The following is a 20468-nucleotide window of genomic DNA, read 5'->3' on the forward strand; positions in this document are numbered from 1 at the left end:
AGAGGCAGGCGGATTTCTGAGTTCGAGAGTGAGTTCCAGAACAGCCAGGGCTATACAGAGAAACCCTGTCTCAAAAAACCAAAAAAAAAAAAAAAAAAAAAAAAAAGTAAGAAAGGATATATTGGAAGGTGGTAAGGGGAAATCTCAGCCTGTGACCCAATTACCAGAATTGAGCCAGTTTGCAGACCCAGAATCCCTTGAACAAAAGGACCTTAGTTACTGTTAAGTCTTTCTCTAGGTCTTCCCCAGGGGGACCTAGAGAGCTGTAATCTGGAAGAAACAGGCTTACAGAGGTCAGGTGATTAATATAAAGTTTTGGCTAACGTCCAATGCACAGTGGGTCCAGAGGGTCTCAGTATGGTATAAGTACGTAAGGCAGACATTATAACCTCAGTACTGGGTAGGCAGTGACAGCAGGATCTCTGGGGTATGCTAGATAGCCAGACTAGCATAAATGATGTTTCCCAAGCCTAGCGAGAGACCCTATCTCAAAGAGGATAATTCCTAAGGAACACCAAATGTTAACTTCCGGCCTCCACACAGATAGGCATTTATGTTCACCCACATTACCACTCTTCACATAAATGCATACAAAAATGAAACAAAACCCTCTTATGACAAGATCCCCATTTATGAAGGAAACCTTAGGTCAGGACTATGAAAAGGAATGCTGTACAGAAAGGTCAACCTGGGTATCACCATCAAATCTAACAGCATTAAACCAAACCTTGTATGTCCAGTCACATTTTAATATGGTTGCTTACGTTATAGTCATGTCCATGTATTAAGTCCCTTTTAACACTAACACACACACACACAAACATATCAAAATGAAGGAAGATGACTCAGTGGGTGGAAGTGCTTGTTCTACAAGCATGCTAGTTTGAATCTTCACTACCCATGTTAAAAATAAATAAATAGGGCTGGTGAGATGGCTCAGTGGGTAAGAGCACCCGACTGCTCTTCTGAAGGTCCAGAGTTCAAATCCCAGCAACCACATGGTGGCTCACAACCATCCACAACAAGATCTGGCGCCCTCTTCTGGAGTGTCTGAAGACAGCTACAGTGTACTTACATATAATAAATAAATCTTTAAAAATAAATAAATAAATAAATAAATAAAGGCTGGCCTATGCATGCCTGTAATTCAAGCATCATGGGGAGGAGGCAGGCAGATCCAGAGAGATCACTGGCTTTCAACATAGCCTAAAAGGTGAGCTTCTGGTTCAGTGAAAGATCCTATCTCAAGACAAACACAGAGGATGACTAAGGAAGGCACTTGATGTTCTGCTATGGCCTCAGCGAATGCATATATTGGCATGCACACTGGCATATTTAAATACATGTGCCACATACATATAACACACACACACAAAGAAAGGCAGGCAGGCAGGCAGACAGACAGACACACACACACAAAGATAGGCAGGCAGGCAGACACACACACCCTAAAACCCAAAAGATGAAGCTCCCGGACCACTCACCATGGCCAGTTTGCAAGACAGCCAATGTGAGAATTCATCCCCCGGCAGGAGTGCAGTGTACTCCCAACTCTTCCAAGGAGGAAGCTCCCATGCTTTAGACCTTTTTGGGCTCACTCTACATTACTGCATTTCTTACTTATTCATGTTCCTTAAAATATTTCATAAGTATCAAATTTCCTGAGCTCTGTGAGCAGTGTAAGCAAATTATTTAAACCAGCTGTGTGTGTGTTCATAGAAATTCGATCTGCAGCAAACAGCTTACCAGTTTCAGAGGACTTGAAACCAGGTCTAAAATGGGGGCAGTTTGAGGAATTTAGCCCTTGATCTGTGGGATTTGATATTTCCAGGCAGATAGTGTCAGAATTGCATAACATTTAATGATGTGTCAGAGTGGTACCCACCGAAGAATCACACACTTGCTGGTGGAGACAAATTCCTATACCCTTTGACATCACAGAAGTCTCTGCATTGACTGTGATATAAGAATGAAGTAAAAACCAGACATTCTGCTTTTCCCAGACCCACACAGTATAGTATTGCTTTAGAAATTCTGAACATATACATAACCATAGGCTCATTTTGTTGATTAAAAATGTGAACTTTTTCAAAACTCTGGCACAGCTCTAGCATTTATGACTTCTGACACAGGATGAACCATATTCTTAGTACTACTTGGACCCAAGGATTCACACTGAACTGTCTAACTACTAAGTATATACGAGAAAGGAACCTAGCTTTTAGCAGGAAGACTTATTCACCCACCTGATGAAAGAAGTACGTAACAGCAAGGTCATTGTCATTTAAGAGGACTTCTTCTTCTGTTGTAAAGAGCCACTTGCGAATGGTCAGGCAAGTGCCTGGCACAGCTGATGTATAGTTCTGGACGTAGAGTTTATGAGGAAATTCGTTAGGTGCCAGTTTACGTACTGAAGAAGACAAAACAAAGAATGCTGAGTGGAGTGATGTATAGGAGTTTCCCTAGTAGAAACTGTACACAGCAGACCAATAATGGTAGGTTGTCATTAATTGGAGCACCAGCTCAAATTCATCAAGTAACTCTACCTCAGGAGCAGAAAACAACCAAATGCCCAGCTAAATCCACTCTTTTTAACTATGAATCTAGCCAGTAAAGCAAATGAGTGCAGCCTGTTGCTTAGATAACTGGTCCTTTAGATAACATGACTGCAGAGAGAGTGCCAACTCCAAGTTCAGTTAAAATGTTTCATCGATGACCTGTTACATTAACATGCTAGGTCCACCAAACATCTTCAGAGGAGCCTCTTCTCTTACCCAGCTATGGGCCATTTGGACTCTCCTATGGCCACTCTCAGTGTCCTGCATTTATTCATACAGAATTAAAAGATACTTCTCATCCATTCACTCCCCAAATCCTAAGGCATCTGTCACACTCCAGGTGTCTACTGAGTAACTTCTGAGCGGCCTGGCTCTACTGTGAGCTGGGATTACAATGTGCCACCATGCCTAGCTTACTCCTTCTAATTTCTACACTAGCTCTTCAAATCGTTCTTGAGGCTTACTTGGCTTTACAACACTGCAAAAGACAGACTCGATTTTTCTCCTTTACAGAAAGCTTGGAAAGGATAAGGTCATTACCAATCCTTTACAACACAATTTATATCTGTGTATTAGGCTACTGAGAGTTGGGAAGAAAAATAATAGGAAGATGGCTGCTCCCATGGATTCAAAGTCACTATATAATGATAAAAGAAGAAATGGATGAATATTGATCAGAAATCCTTTATAAGATCTACCAAGTCTGCTTGCTGAAGGCAGTATTAGTAAGTTGGCTCTCCTTTCAGCAGTTTTTGTCCAAGAATATTAGACTAAAACATCCCCAAACAAAATATAGTAACAGCTATTGGCACTTACCAAAGGAATGATTGATCACTTCAAATAAGGCAAAGTAATTCACTGTTGTACTGTCCATGCCAACCTTTGCTGCAATAGCCTGAAGTTTAAACAGGACACAATTATTTCAGGAAAAATAAGATCAGACAATGCTATGGAGGCAGGTACATGCATGAGAAGGGGAAAAGGAGACACTACATCCTAGCTTCACAAAAACTACCATGGCCCACAGGTATCCTTAAGGTGCACATATGCACACAGATGCAGAAACCCAAATATAGCTGTCCTCTCTCTACATGAGCACCTATCTCTTTGATACAAGTTAATAATAGTTCCTCCTTAGTGTCAAATTTTCTTTCTCAAATATGAATTAATTCTACAAACGTATTTTTTAAATATATTTTTACTTATGTGTATGTGTGTGTTGGTGTGAATGATGCTGTATATATTTGGATACCCACAGAGACCAGACAAAGGATCACTTACAACTGAGTTATCACTCCAGCCCCAACAAAGGTCTTTTATATCACTTAAAGAAATATACTTGATAAGACAACATTTTTTTCAAATATTCAATTTTTGAATGTGTGTGTGTGTCTGTCTGTCTCTGTATGTGTATGAGGGGTGAGCTTATATGGAAATCAGAGAACAATTTGCAAGAATCAGGTTGTTAGGCGTAGAGGAAAATGCCTTTATCCACTAAGTCACCTCATTATACCTGAGAACAAAGTCTCTGGTACCTAGTTTCACATATTCAGCTTACGTTTACTATAGGCTATTAAGATACAAGATCTCAACCTTTGATTATTTTAATTATTTTTATTTTATGTGTATGAGTGTTTTGCCTGCATGTCTGTGTAACTGTTGCCCATGAAAGCCAGAAGATGCAGATCTCCAAAGAATGCAGTTGTGGACAGTTATAAACAGCCATGTGAGTACTCGGAATCAAACCCAGGTCCTCTGAAGAGCAGCCAGCACTGTGGCTGCTAAGCCATCTCTCCAGACCCCTCAACCTTCGATTTGTGTTTATTTTAGAGATAGAATCTCACAATGTTAGCTACTGGCCTTGAACTCCTAGACTCAAGTGGTCTTCCTGCCTTAGCCTCCTAACACCTGGAACCAGATCTGCGCATTTCTGTGCTGGATTTTTTTTTTTTTTGGTTTTTTGAGACAGAGTTTCTCTATGTAGCCCTGGCTGTCCTGGAACTCACTTTGTAGACCAGGCTGGCCTCGAACTCAGAAATCCACCTGCCTCTGCCTCTCAAGTGCTGGGATTAAAGGCATGCACCACCACACCTGGCTCTGTGCTGGATTCTTGAGCTTAAAGCATTGTTAATTCTAGTCAGATATTTTTCAGATGATCTAGGTTCTAAATTGGGGACACTGTACATCTCTCTTTCTTAAGAATTACAATCACTAATATCTTCATGAAAGTGACAAAATGTTGATAAGCAGCATATTAAACAAGAACCAATTATTGCTCTCTGGAAACTGAGGACTTCATGTGCAAATAAATCAAAATTGAAATTTCATACACATAACAAAAAGAAAAAAAGCACAAAGCAGATTTTAGTAACAAAATCAGTTTTTTAAAAGCACTACTAATATAAGCAAGGCATTCACTAAATAGGTAAAAATCATTGGAAGACTGAACCAAATGCGACTGTATCACTTCTTCCGGTATCTGCTCACATATCCAGCCTCAATTCACCTGATATACAATATCAGATGAATATAGGAACCGGAAATTATAAGCATTTTAAATCACTATTCTATACTGCACTGGATGAAAACTGGAATACTCTCAGGACTTACAAAATGGTTTCTAGACACAAGACACAAGAATGAGATGGGAGAAGGGGAAGTATTAAAGCAGCCTAGGTCTAGGCTGCAGAGAAGGCCCAGCAGATAGAGCTCACTGCTCTCATTAGCTTAATTCCTGGCACCTGCACTGAACTCCAGTTTCATGCTACCCAATGTACCCAATGATACTCTGACCTTTCCAGATAAGTGCATGCATTTATATACATATTGATAGGTACACCTACATATAAGAAACTAGACAACAAAATACCCTAGGTCTTTCTAAAGAAACACTGAAAGAAGTAGAAAATTAAAAACTCACACTGAAGGACCCAGAATATGGCGAGAAACCTTGAAAAACGTGAAAAATTTAAAATTCACACTGTAGGACCCAGAATATGGCAAGAAACACTGAAAGAAGTAGAGAATAGAACATCTGAAAACTATAAAAACATACTTTTTGTAATTACTCCACTACTATAAAATGTCAAAGATGGCTGGAATCGTACATATGTCAATTGCCACTGTATACTGTAGATGATCAAGTGAAGGGTAGATTTTTCTCATTTGCTACAAAGGAACACTTTGTATACGCACTGATAACAGAAATCCATCTGTCACCCTGAAAGTCTTGATCAAGTTCATATCAAAGGCCTGTAAGCAGCAACTGGATGACATGTAGATCTGATCTTGAATGTCATTTCTCACAAAGGAACCAAGACTAATTGGTGAAGGGCTATTCTAGATATAGGGCAGGAAATGTTTAAAGAAAAGCTCAAGACACACTGTTATTCTAAAGTGCCTATATAAGCTAGAGGATCACATCAGAAGTATACAGAAACAGACATGAAGGAACTTCTTTTGACCAAAATGAAACCATTTGAGCATCAAAGAGATAATAACATTCTATTGATTAAATCACATTTAATTAGAAATTAACCTGTAACTAAAAATAAAATACTAACAACTGTTACAATGGACAACACTAGAATCAACTAAGGCATCAATTCTTTACCCTGAAAGCTACCAATAAAGGAAATAATTAAATATTTATCCCTTTTCCCCCACAAACAGCTTTTCTTTAATTTGCTATTTTTCTAGGGAAAGTTACTTATAGAATTATAGCTGTGTAAGGAAAAAAAAATAAGAGGGAGTGAGAACTGAAATCCAGCACTTTGCAGCTTTTACAAACTGTTGATTAAGGCCACAATTATCGATGTACAGACCCTCTGTAGTGAAGAGATCAGGTAATCAGCATCACATATCACAACTACAGACTGTGCAGTGTCCCCTGAGAAACGACATATTATACTTTGTTACAGCCTCGTTATGAAGTATTTGTATTTTGTATTAAAAACAGAACCTGGATATAATAAAGCCTCTAGAGCAAGTTTCTATTCATAGAAAATGCAGGGAACTAGAAGGACATGATAAGCAACCTACAAGAAAACAAGAAGGTAACTCAGAGTGACCCAGCGTCCATAGCATCCACACAAAGCAGGGAAAGGAGACTGCTTATAGTAAATAAACAAAACTGCATGGAGGACCTGTTTAGATCCAGATTTAACAAATCAACTCTAAAAATCATTTTGATAACTGAAAATTTCTATGAAGTTAAACGAAGTAGTGCTCTTTTTAAGATTTGATACTGGTGTTGGATATACAGAGCTACCATGGCGCTTGCCTAAAAAACAAAAACCTTAGAGGCAAAGAAAAGAGGATACATGATGTATGTGTGGCAAGATCTTGACTGTTACTAAGTATGACCGATGAAGGGATGGGGTGTAGAGCACTTTCGCAGCATGCCCATGTCCCCGGGTTCCATAGCTCATATCATAAAAAAAGTATATAGGGAAATTTATGATTTGATTCTATTCTGATTTTATGTATGTTTGAAAAAGTATTTTATAGGGCTGGAAAAATAGCTTTGTGGGAAAAACACTTGCAGTGCAAATGTGAGAAACACAGTTCAGATCTCTAGTGCCCACATAAATGCTGGGAGCTGTGAGGACTACCTGTAATCCAAGCCCCCAGGAGGCAGAGACAAGGAGTTCCCAGCTCAAATTGGCTAGAAACACTAGCCAAATCACCAAGCTCCAGTTTAGCAAAAGTCCTTGCCGTAGTCTGTAAGGTGGGGAAGCAATCTAGGAAGACACCTAGTGTCAACCTCTGGCTTCCACAGCATGCATACATGCATGTACTTCTGAACATACAGGTATGCCTCCACAGGCACATATACATGTAACACAAACATATATACACACATGACCCCCCTCCCCCACACACAAAGGTTTTATTTTTTTATAAGGGACTAGAAAGATGGCTTAGTGGGTGAGAACACTTGCTAACAAACATGAGAATCTGAGTTTGAAACTTGCTCCCTGCCCCGCCAGCAACGAAAATAAAAAGGTGACCACAAACCTATATGCACTCAAGATCGTAATCCCAGCACTACTGGGGGTGAAACCAGGGGGACTGTTGGAGTGTGCTGGCCACCAGTCTAGAGATTCTGTCTCAAGGAGTAAGCCAGAAAGTGATAGAGAACAATCAATGTTTAAGAAGACATCAATGTGACCCCCAGCTTCCACAAATGCACACACAGATGTACACACACACACTTTTTAAAAAAAGTTTTGTTTTTTTTTTATAACAACAACAACAACAACAAAAGAGAAAGAACAGTTAATTATAACCATTGCACTCTGGGGTATTTACTGCACTTTTTTTAAAAAATACAAGGTTTTGTTTTATACTCCTGAATATTCTAGTACTTGCAGAATTCTTGCCTTAGCCTCCCAGGCACTGAGATTACAAGCACACAAGCACATGCCATATACTCAGTTCTCATACACCTTTCTTTTAAGAAGGACAAAGTTAACTTCACAGTACTAACATGAATTAGTAAGTGTACTCTGCACATTTTGTATGTACTAACTCATTTGTTTCTTAGTTTCACATCATCCAATGTACTTTGGCTTTACCTGGTACACTTGGTCTGTAGTACTGTTCTTTTTAACTCTGACAGTAACCGTTGTTCCATCCGGTAGTGCTACTCTCAGTTCTACATCAGACACACCATTGTAATTCTAAAGGAAGAGAAAGAAAGAATTTGTAGTAAATCTTCATTCTCCTTGCTACACGCTAGTTAAATAATATTTAACATGAGACAGAAAGTAAATTCTATTAAATTGAGAAAAAAATGAAGTCTTAAAAGTTTATATATTTACAACTCATGAAGCTGGCTTTAGGTTGTAGAAGTTATCCTCTAAGATGAACAGATAAGTTGCCACTTCAAAATAGAATCCTGCCTAGGTGAAACAGTCTAGGTGAAGCCCAGATGAGATTTCAGTTCATTCTTGTCACTCCATTTAGAACTTACAAAGGAGTAAGAAACAGGAGACAGGAGATGTCTCAACACTGGTTGAATAAGTCGGCAGCTTACACGGGCTAAAGGCACATACTGATGTCCTTTCAGAACCTTGATATAATCAGACCATCTTCAAAACGTACAATAGATGAGACTTTGAGATGTAAATTGTGTCATGCCCAATATTCTAGCTAAGACTATACAATTCTTACTCTATTTAATTAAAAATAAACACTTAAGCCAGGCGTGGTGGTGCACGCCTTTAATCCCAGCACTCGGGAGGCAGAGGCAGGCGGATTTCTGAGTTCGAGGCCAGCCTGGTCTACAAAGTGAGTTCCAGGACAGCCAGGGCTACACAGAGAAACCCTGTCACAAAACACCAAAAATAAATAAATAAATAAATAAATAAATAAATAAATAAATAAATAAATGTAAAAACTTAGAGTTGGGGACATTGCTCAGTGCGAGAACACTTGCCTAGAATGTTTAGGGCTCTAGAACCACACACGTGCACACCACAAACCCACACAAAAAACAAACAAACAAACAAACAAAAAACCCCACAATCCTCGTTGCTTTTGAGAATAACACATATTTCTTTTTTTAATTTTTTAGGTTTATTTTATGTGTTTGGGTGCTGCCTACATGTGTGTTTGTGTGTACCATGTGTGTGCCCAGTACTTACAGAGGTCAGGAACACCTTGGGCAGATTAGCTGGGAGCCGCCATTCACTTGCTGGGAACAGAACCCAGGTCCTCTGCACGAGCAGCAAATGCTCCTAAACTGCTAAACCCTTTTTAGCCTCAACATAGTTTTCTAATAGTTTATTTTTTGTCTTTTTTGTTTTTGTTTTGTTTTGTTTTTTGAGACACAGTTTTGCCTTGCAGCCAAGGTACACACCAGGAACTGAAGGCCATCCATCTTCCTCCCTTGGTCTCTAGAATGCTGGGATTATAGGAATGAACCACCATACCCAACTTCTAATAGATTTTGATCTTCTAATTTTTATTACTGAAAAATAATCACCTAGGAATAAATTCATTCTCATTGACCATTAAAAACATTACTACTCTTTGCTTAAAATTAAAAGCACACTAAGCATTACGATAGCTTCCTCCTTACCCACAGGGGTTATGTTCTAAGATCCACAGGAGATGCCAGGAAACATGGTTAGTATTGAAACACTTAATGCATGCTGTCCCCACCTGCGCTAAGCAGTTGTCATGTACTGTGGCTGTAACTTTTACAGTTTAAGGTGCTTCAGCAAAACCAGCATAAATTTATTTTTTCTTGCCCATAATTTCAATGACAGAAGAGACATCCTCTCAGACCTTAGCAATCTTATCAGAATTCTTTTTCTTACTGTTGCAAGGCAAGTACTCTATGGCTCTCTTGGGTCTATGTGTTGCTAAGAAAACCACTGTCGTGCTTTGAAGGATTGAGAGTTATTTGAATACAGCCAGGAAGCGATGCCAGTGCAGGCAATCTGATGACTGGCCAAACTCCTAGGTGACTACCAGATAGGTAGCAGATACAGAGGAGACATATTGGACAGACCATTCAGGTCCCAAATGGGACAGCATGGAAAAGACATAAAGCTTTATTGTGGTACTCAGAATACCACACAATTTGAAGTTTACATAGTATTTATTTCTAAAGTATTGTATTTTATATGTTGAGACCATGGCTGACAACAGGTAACAAACTGTAGAAAGTAAAACCATGGACAAAGAGAGGGTACTACTATACTTTATACCCTTATCCACAAGAAACCTATAATCTAGTCAGGGGAAGCAAGATATATACATAAAGAATAATTGCTGGATAACAGTATTACATACTCATCCTTCTAGCCAGTTAATACTTATTAAGCACCTCCACCATGCATGATGCTGTGGTAAGGCACTGGGAATATAAAGATAATCAATATTTAGCTCTTACCTACTGGTAGCTCACACACTCTTGTAAGCTAAAAATATAAAGTGACAAACTGATTATATGAATAAAAATTAAAGATGAGATGGCAATAAAATGATGACTGAGTTATACTAACTGTAGAAGTTCTTTTTAGGATGAAAAGTTGATGACTTGAGTCATCAGGAAAGACTTCAAAGAAGTAAACCAGGAAAATGGCAGATTAGAAGCTGCCTCTGCATAACAGTGAATGAGAAAAGTCAAAGTAACAAAGAATAGATTCCATTCCCAAGACAGAGCAGGGCATAAGGAATTGCAAGGGGAGCTGATAAAGACTGCTGAAAAGTACAGAGGCCCAGACTGGTGGTCAGAGAGGAATGACCTTTGACATGCTGTAAAGGATCAGTGAAGGAAAGGACGGGCACGGAATGAAGTGAAGGAAGTTCCCTGAAAGAGGCCATAAATGCGAGAGAAGGACAGAATGGATTAAGGAAATCAACAGTACTCCATGGCCAATGAGAAGGCCAGTAGGTTGGCTCAGCTGATAAAGGCACTGCACTAAACTTGATGTCCTTGATGAGTTTGGTCCCCAAAACCCACATGGTGGAAGAAAGGAACCAATTGTTTGCCAAGTTGTCTACCATGTTGTAATGCACTGTACTGAATGTACAGAATACACATATAACAAATAATAAATGATGAAAATGTATTTCGTAGATTTGGCGATGTGGCACAGTGGCAGAACCTTTTGTTGGCACGTATGAATGTATGGACTAATAATGTATCAAACAATGGTAGGGAATGAGATTAGAGAGATGAAGAGACCAGGTCATGATGGGCCTAGTGAGTGCCATGTAAGAGTTCAAACTGAATCCTAAAAAACTGTGGAAAAGTTTCAAACTTTTAAGTAGGGAAATGGCAGTAAAATAGAACATCCTTTAAGAAGCTTAGCATGGGCTGGAGAGATGGCTCAGTGGGTAAGAACACTGACTGCTCTTCAGAAGATCCTGAGTTCAAATCCCAGCAACCACATGGTGGCTCACAACCATCTGTAATGAGATCTGACACCCTCTTCTGGTATGTCTGAAGTCAGCTACAGTGTACTTATAATAAATACATCTTTGGGCCAGAGCAGTCAGGGGACTGAGCGAACGGAGTTGACCGGAGCAAGCAAAAGTCCTAAATTCAATTCCCAACAACCACATGAAGGCTCACAACCGTCTGTACAGCTACAGTGTACTCATATACATAAAATAAATAAAATAAATCTTAAAAAGAAGCTTAGCTGTGAATGGAGAAGTATGGTTACTAAAAGGAATGAAATTTTGTTTTTTCTTTAGCATGAAAGATGAGCCATGCTTTTATTTAGAGACAGAAAAGCAAAGAGGTGGAGAAGAGGAGGGGAGAAGAAAGGAGAGGGTAAAGAAGAAGAGAAAAGGGGAAGGGAGGGAAGAGGAGGGAGGAAGAAGAGAGGAGAGAAAGGGGGAGGAGAACAGAAGGGAGAAGAGGGAAGGGGAGAGCAGAGGACTCCAGCCTTTTCTCACAGCAGTGGAATTATGGCTGTGAGTGGAATGAACTGTCAATTAGTCCTGCCACATATCCATAAAAAGAGACTCCTAAGCCCAAAGCCTCAGGGGCTCTGAGATCAGCCAGCCACTGTGTCACTTGTACATAATTTTACAGCATTATAGATAGAGTAAGTCACCATGTTTGCTGATGATCAGGGTCTGTCAGACAATGTAGAAATAATCATAACAGTACCTCAGAAACACAGAGAGAGACTTGAATCTCAAGAAATACAATTTACCAACATGCAGGTCCAGAATAACCGCTGCTTGTCACCAGATGAAAAAAATTACCTTTAAAATAACTTCAAAACCAGCAAGCAAAAGGGAGACTGACAGGTAGACACACAGAGGACCAGCACACTGAAGAGGAGCGAGTGTCTCTAGCTCCAGCTGAGAGGAGAACAGAAGGCGCACAAGGAAAACGGGCGGAGGTGGAGATCACCACAATCCAAATCAGCCAGACTCAAAGGGAAGACAGCAAGCTCTCTCATACTTGAAATTCAATTTTAACACATGTACAGGACATGAAAGGGAACAAAAGAGAGTTAATACAGAAGGAAACAAAGACTGCATCCCATTTTTCTCTCCTGTGCAGACTCTAGACTTGAATGCATAAATATAAATGAAAGACCAAAGCAGGAGGGAGTCCTTGGAGCAGAGAAGATGGCCAGAGAGAAGTGACAAGGACAACATGGGGAAGGAACATGGGCAAAATATGGTGACATGTGCATCTGCACATACATATGTGATTGAAAATACCAGAATGAAGGTTACTATTTTATAGCATAACTAAAAAAAAAAAATCTTAAAACAAAAAAACAGAGAAGGTGAACCTGGTTCTAGGTATTAAAGGGTAGTTACACACAGAAAGGAAACGGGAGAAATCCACTCATTCACAGAGTTGATTGTAATTCATCTCACAAACATTATCTATATTTTTTCCCAAAATGAGCTCAGCGAGAAATGATCAGGGAAGGAAGTGATCACCTACCTCATCAGACTCAGACAGGAATTCCTGCATGATGTCACTCTCACCAATGACTCGGATTGAACACACTGTAGAAAACAAAGATAGTATCAGGCCCTAAATCAGGAATATAAAGAATATATCAAAAGACTTCCATTTAAATCATCAGGGCAAAGCATGGTCATAGCTATCTGCAAGTTTAGTGCTTCAGAAACTGAAGCAGAAGTTTGCTGCAAGTTCAAGGTCAGCATGATCTTCAGAGTGACTTCTAGACTAACCTGGGCTATACAGCAAAACCTTGTATAAAAAAGTGGACAAAGCCTTACAGTGGTGGCTCATGCTTTTAATCGCCACACTCAGGAGGCAGAGACAGGTAATCTCTGTAAGGTCTAGGCCAACCTGGTCTACAAGCTGAGTCCCAGGACAGCCAGGTCTATACAGAGACACATCTCAGGATGTGAGGGTGGGAGTGAACACAGAACAATTTAAATTAGCAGCAGGCAACTATAACCTAATATGTGTATCCTTAAGATATGAATCTTAAGGCCTGGCAAAATTCATCTAAATATGGTATAGAACAGTACAATAAAAGGAAATATAAAGATATAGACAGACAGAAGACAGAGGGACACAGAGAGCAAGACACAGGGAGAGTAGGAACAAATGAAGAGGAGGGAAGCAGGTAACTAAGTAACTGGTTATCTAATCTAGGGTAGCTCTCCACCTCAAGGATGGTAAATTACATTGACAATTTTACTGCATTTTTAAAGTGCTCTACCTAACATCCTTATAGCGTATTCAAGGGGCCAGTTTACTTTAGGAAAAGGTAAAAACAGGAAAAGGTAAAACTACTTTCAGGAAGCAGCTCTTCAGGAAGAAAGTTCACTGTCAAAGTAGGTTGGGTTGTTTGTTTTAATTGAATTTTGTCAATTAGTCTTTACAGTTATTCTTTTAAGCTAATATTCTTTAAAAACCCTATTACACAGTGTGGTGATCTGAGTGAGGATGGTTCCCGTAGTTGTTGAAACTGTCTGGTGGGGACTGGGGTATGTGGCCTTGTTGAAAGAAGTGTGACACTGAGGGTGGGTTTGGGGATTTCTACAACTTACACCAGATCCAGTCTCTCTTGCAGATGAGATATAAGTTCTCAACTATGGGCTCCAGAGCCCTCCCTGTCCAGTTGCTGGCCTGCCTGCCACTGTACTCCTGCCATCATGATGGTCATAGACTCACCCTCTCAAACTGTAGCAAGCCCCCAATTAAATGCTTTCTTTTATAAGCATTTAAAACAATATAACTTGGTTATAGTGTCTCTTCAAAGCAATAGAAATGTAATTAAGACACACCGTTAGCAAGCTCTATAGCTATAATACAGTCAGGCAAGTGTCTTTTCACAACCACAAGATTACATTTTTTCAGATCTGTGTCATTTCTTTACCTTTCTAGAGAAACAAATATCACAGTACTACATACATACAACCCTAAATTATCATTTGGAAGCTTTATTAGCTCTCCCTATTGAGAACAAGGAGACTTTAGATTGTCAACAGATAAACAAACCTATATAGGAACAGCTGTAGAAGGAATAAAGAATTTTTATACAGGACACTCCAATGAACCAAGAATCATCAATGCACCATAGTAATGTATTTATAGGTAAATACAACCCTATAAATAAAAGACCATGAAGAGCCACCAACAACTTTACAACTTCTGTTATGAGGCTCTCTGCAAGCTAGCAGAGCAGGGCACTATCACCATAGTGGACATTTCAGCCTTGCTTTCAGGGCCCAGATCATTCAACACTTCTTATCAAGACCATGATTTCCTTGCACTACCGATGTTTAGGAAACACAGCTATGCGATTTAGGAATTAGAATCTACACCCATTCAGCATAGTAAAGTTTAATGGACTGGCTTACCTTTTGAACCTTTTTTTTTTTTTTTTTTTTTTTTGAGACAGGGTTTTTCCTGTATAGCCCTGGCTGTCCTGGAACTCACTCTGTAGACCAGGCTGGCCTTGAACTCAAAAATCCACCTGCCTCTGCCTCCCAAGTGCTGGGATTAAAGGCGTGCGCCACCACCGCCGCCCGGTCCTTTTGAACATTTTTAAAACTTACATTTATTTATTCACTCGTTTGGGTAGGGCACACACCCACCATTGCAAATAAACGGTGGTGACAGGACAGCCTGTGTGAGTTGCTTCTCTTCTACCTCAGGTCATTAGCTTTGGTGGCAAGTGCCTTTACCTGCTAAGAAATGAAGCCTAGCTTACCCTTTTCTAGATATTCTTCCAAGCCGCGACGCCGGGCATCCAACTGTTGTTCTGATAATGAGAATGGCCACTTTCCTGGAAGTCGAGGAAATGTAAAGTTGGCAAATTCTCTCTTCAGGTTTTGGTGCAGTATGGCAAACTCCCGGTACCGCTTAGAACACAGCTGCCTCCCAGCCATGTAAACATTGTATACCTGGTGAGATAGGAACAAAGAATTCATAGTCATTAAAGTCAGGTGCATAGTGGCTAGGTCTATTTCTACACACTACACAAAAAATGTTCACAGCCATTTTAATAAACATGGCAAAAGTTCTATGTACAAGAAAACTACTCTCTGTGAGGAGGTATGATCTCATTCTTACCAGTTTCTTTAACATCTAAATACCTTCAAAGGCAATTACTAGGTTTTTCAGAAAGGCAAAAGTTTCTCAGAACCATTGCAGTGAATGCAATGAGTGAACAAGCAAGCTAAGGAAAGAAAAGAAAACTTAGGATTTATTATAGACAGCATGACTTGACTGACATACGTGTAGCTCATACTACCTAGCTCTACAGTCATTTCAAAGGTGGTCTGGGAACAACTTGGGGGAGTCAACTCTTTCTATTATGTGGGTCCCTGGAAAAGTCAGGTTTTCTGGCTAGGTGGCCTGTACTTGCTTGGCTATCTCATCAACCCTATGGTCATTTTGTTTTATTTCTTCTCTCATTGTTGGCATTTGGGTTGTTTCTGAATTAAGCTAGCAATGTGAACAATGCTGCTGTAAACGTTTCTATGCATGTCTCCTGTTGTATATTCAGAGATGAAAACTGGACTGAGGATTTAAAGATAAGTACATTTTAGCCTCACGAAACAATGTGCAGCCAAGCTGTAAGATTTGTTACAACCTATACTCATAAGGAAAAAATCTTTTTACGGTCTGGGGAGGACGTATAATCGGTAGAGTGCTTGCCTAGCACGCAGGAACCCTGAGTTTGATCCCCAGGACCACATAAACAGGCGTGGTGGGGCACACCCATAATCCTACCATTCAGGAATCAACTGCAGCTAGACAGCAAATTCAAGGCCAGCCTGGGACGTGTGAGAAGAAATGCATTTCTGCTGATGGATGGGATGAGTGTGAAAAGACTTCTGCATGGTTCTAATTTATTTTTCCAAAGTTACTTAGTCAGGACAGTTGGCCCCTTATCAACATGTCACACTAATAGATAACTTACTAAGGCCACAATCTTTCCTTTTTAGATCATCTCCAAGACCCCATATTAATATCAACATCACACTCTAAAACATTCTAACTTTGAAAAGTCCACAGTCAGCTGGGCCTGGAGGCTTATGTGTTCAATCTCTAAGTCTGACACCACCCTGGTCTACAGAGTGAGTGAGTTCCAGGACAGCCAGGGCTACACACAGAAACCATGTCTCAGGAATAAAAATATAAAAATTAAAACAGCCCTAGTCTTTAAAAGTTCAGTCTCTTTAAAACATCCAAAGTCTCTTTTAACATTCAAAGCTTCTCTATGATGAAAATTTTCTATTTATTGTCCAAGTATCCCTTTTTGTTTTGTTTTTGTTTTTTGTTTTAATTTTTCTGAGACAGGGTTTCTCTGTGTAGCCCTGGCTGTCCTAAAACTCACTTTGTAGACCACCCTGGCCTTGATCTGCCTACCGCTACCTTCCGAGTGCTAGGACTAAAGGTGTGCTCCACCAGGCCCAGCCACTTTTTTTGTGAAATACCAATTGTTATGGTTCACCTACTATTACATTGAATTTGTGTGCATTTTTCACGGACTTGTTGAGTCCCGTAGTTGTCTGTTTTGTCTTGAGACGTTTGTCTGTCTCACTATGTTGCCCAGTTGACCCCAAACTTCTGAGCTCAAGTGATTTTCCTGCTAGAGTCAAAAGAACAAGCTAGCACTTCCAGCTCTATATGGTTTTTCTACCAGAATTTTTGTTTGTTTTTGAGACAAGGTCTCAATGTGCAGTACAGGCTAGCCTCAAACTTAAGATCCTCTAGCTCATGCCTCCCAGATGCAATGTGTAACAGGCATGTGCCACCATGCCCAGCCTTTTGTTATTGTGGTTGACATGTTTTTCACATGTTCACAGTGTGAATATCTTCTCCCATTTTCGTTGTTTTTACTTTATTTAAGGGTCTTTCAAATACTTGATTTTATTCTTTAATTATTTGGTTTTTAGGTGTCTGTCTTACGACAGTCTCACTTAGAACTCACTGTGTAGCTGCAGCTGGCCTTCAACTCCTGATTCTCCCATTCCCACCTCTCTAGGGCTGAGCCACCATACCTAGCTCAGATTACAACCCTTTCTTCCTTGCTAACAATTCCATCAAGCACTGCAAAAGGCTCTGAATTTTAAGAATATAATTTATCACTCTTCATAAAGAACACTTTTGTGTGCAAAGGAGACTTTTTTTTTTAACCCATGGACACAAAGCATAAGTAGAGTGTGGTAATGCATGCAGTCAAGAAGTGAAGGCAGGAAGATCACTGTAAACAAGGAAGACCAGTGTGGTCTACACACAAACTCTGTCTTAATAAAACCAGAAAAAGATCTAAAAACTACTTGACAATATTTACTACTGAGAACTGTAAATTTTTTCTATAATATGGAATTCCACTGACATTTTTTTCTCATTTTCTTCTTTTTTAACTTGTCATATTTCTTTTGAAGTCAATAACAGTTAAATTATTTTTTTTTAATTTTTTTATGTCTGTGGGTGTTTTGCCTGAATTTTTTTTTTAAAGATTTATTTATTATATGTAAGTACACTGTAGCTGTCTTCAGACACTCCAGAAGAGGGCGCCAGGTCTCATTGCAGATGGTTGTGAGCCACCATGTGGTTGCTGGGATTTGAACTCTGGACCTTTGGAGGAGCAGTCGGGTGCTCTTACCCACTGAGCCATCTCACCAGCCCCTAAATTATTTTTTATTTTCCCTAAATACTACATAATGCTTTATAGGACACCTAAACTGGATGTTCTCAAGTGGTCTATAGTCAACCTCTTACTATAAATAATAGGAAAATGGACATAAAACAGAAACAACTCTTCCAGACATGAGACAATGGGTAGCTATTAACTGATCCCTAAGACAAGGAAACAAGAAAGATGAGCCCTACAGCTCCTAGGCAGATCTCTGCCTGGGTAACTTCTAAAGAATGGCTCAGGGAGGCCACATGAACCAAGTAGGCCAAAGCAGCTAAATTTGTAGGGCTAAGCACACAAGAGGGTGCTAAACACAGGCAGGCTCCAGGTCACCTTCAATGCTAACTGAACAGCAATCCAAGGAAAGAACTCTCACCAGGGGGTAAGGTAAATGAACAACTCTCAGAGTTCACACTGGGTTTAGAACAATTCAACTTTCCTCTAACCAGGAAAAAACAAAAACAAAAACAAACAAACAAAAAAAAACCCCAGACTTCCCTGAATTTTGTAGCTTTTAGAAGAGAACACAAAAGGCCTGTTCTAGGAAGGAGACTAAATTAGTTCTAGGGTGGTAGTGGTGGTGCATGCCTTTAATTCCAGCACTCAGAAGGCTGAGGCAGACAGATCTCTGAATTTGAGGCCAGCCTTGTCTACAATTGAGTTCCAGGACAGCCAGGACTGTTAAACAGAGAAATCCTGTCTTGAAAAACAAACAAACAAACAAATCTTACTCCTAGAATGAGAGCTATTCTAGCTGGGGATGTACCTCACTCAGAGACCACTTGTCTAGCATACTCAAGGCCCTTGGTTTGAACCCAACACTTTATAATTTATTGTGTTTTTTAAAAAGCTATACAATGCCAGGTATGTTGGTGCACGCATTTAATCTCAGCACTCTGGGGGCAGAGGCAGGTAGGTCTCTGTGAATTCGAGGGCACCTTGGCTGACATAGTGAGTTCCAGGAAACCAGAACTACATCCTGAGACCCTGTCTAGTACACACACACCTCAAAACCCACATGGTGGGGCTGGAGAGATGGCTCAGCCATTAAGAGCACTGAGTGCTCTTCAAGAAGTCCTGAGTTCAATTCCCAGAAACCACATGGTGGCTCACAACCATCTGTAATAGGATCCGATGCCCTCTTCTGGTGTGTCTAAAGACAAGTACAGTGTACTCATATAAATAAAATAAGTAAATCTTAAAAAAAAAAAAAAAAAAAAAGCAAAAAACTGAGATAGTGGAAAATCTACTGAGATGTCTTCAGACCTCCATACACATCCACAATAAACAAACAAACAAATACACAGGAAGTAAGTAAATATAAATAAATGAAACAAAAAAAGAACTTGTCTGTTGTATAAAGACTCAGGTAGCAATGGAAGAACTGAGAACCCCTGAGCTGCCTCCCCAGCTGCCACTCTCAACAGCAACAGCAGCCACCCAAGAGGAACTGAAGCCCACCCCCAATAAGATAAGAAGACAAGAGAGCACAGGATAGAACAAGAGAAGAGAATAGATAGGCCAAAAGCTTCAGCCCAATACCAGTCTAACAAACAAGAAACCAGAATCTCGGGAAGACATGAGGAGGCAGGAGAAACATCTCAACAGTTAAGAGCACTGACCGATATTCCAGAGGACCCAGGTACAGTTCTCATCGGCCACATGGTGACTTACGATACTTGGCAACTCCAGTTCCAAGGGATTCTACACCCTCCTGTGGTCTCCAAGAACAATAGGTATCCATGTGACACATACACATACATGCAGGCAAAACACCCATATACATAAAATAAATCTTTAAAAAAATCTTTTAAAAGAAATTAACAAAAGATACTAAATCAGCTTCCCTAAACAGGATAAATACTGAGAAAAACCCTCTTAAGACTTACATAAATCAAAGATTAAGAAAAAAACCTTGAAGACAGCCAGAGGGAGTTAAAATATTATATAAAAAAGACCAAAAAATAAACAGAACAAACTTCTCATCACAAACTATGTAAACCAATGGTTTACATTGTGTGTGTGGTTTGTGTGTGCACACACATGTGCAGCCATGTGCATGGAGGTTCAAAGGACAACATTCAGGATTTGGTTCTCTTCTTCTACCCTGTGGAAACTGTGTATTGTACTCAGTTGTCAGGTTTGGCAGTGAGCACATTTACCCCTTGAGCCAGTCTCACCAGCCCATAGTGTGGCATTCTTTTTGATTTTTTTTTGTTGTTGTTTTGAGACAGGGTTTCTCTGTATAGCCCTGGCTGTCCTGGAACTCACTTTGTAGACC

General features: G+C 39.9%; 1 protein-coding gene across 2 annotated transcripts in view; it reads right to left on the bottom strand.

Annotated features, from left to right (window-relative positions):
- Snx27 (sorting nexin 27) overlaps positions 1-20468 on the bottom strand; it is an 80577-nt gene that overhangs the window by 19275 nt on the left and 40834 nt on the right. For both annotated transcript variants that reach the window (XM_021157590.2, XM_021157589.2), the window contains exons 3-7: positions 15248-15440; positions 12997-13061; positions 8138-8242; positions 3375-3453; positions 2247-2410 (exon numbers count right to left, since the gene is read on the bottom strand). In XM_021157590.2, coding sequence (XP_021013249.1) covers positions 2247-2410; positions 3375-3453; positions 8138-8242; positions 12997-13061; positions 15248-15440 — 606 coding nt within the window. The remainder of the gene's footprint in view (positions 1-2246; positions 2411-3374; positions 3454-8137; positions 8243-12996; positions 13062-15247; positions 15441-20468) is intronic.

Source organism: Mus caroli, chromosome 3 (genome assembly GCF_900094665.2).
Source record: "Mus caroli chromosome 3, CAROLI_EIJ_v1.1, whole genome shotgun sequence".
Taxonomy (NCBI): Eukaryota; Metazoa; Chordata; class Mammalia; order Rodentia; family Muridae; genus Mus; species Mus caroli.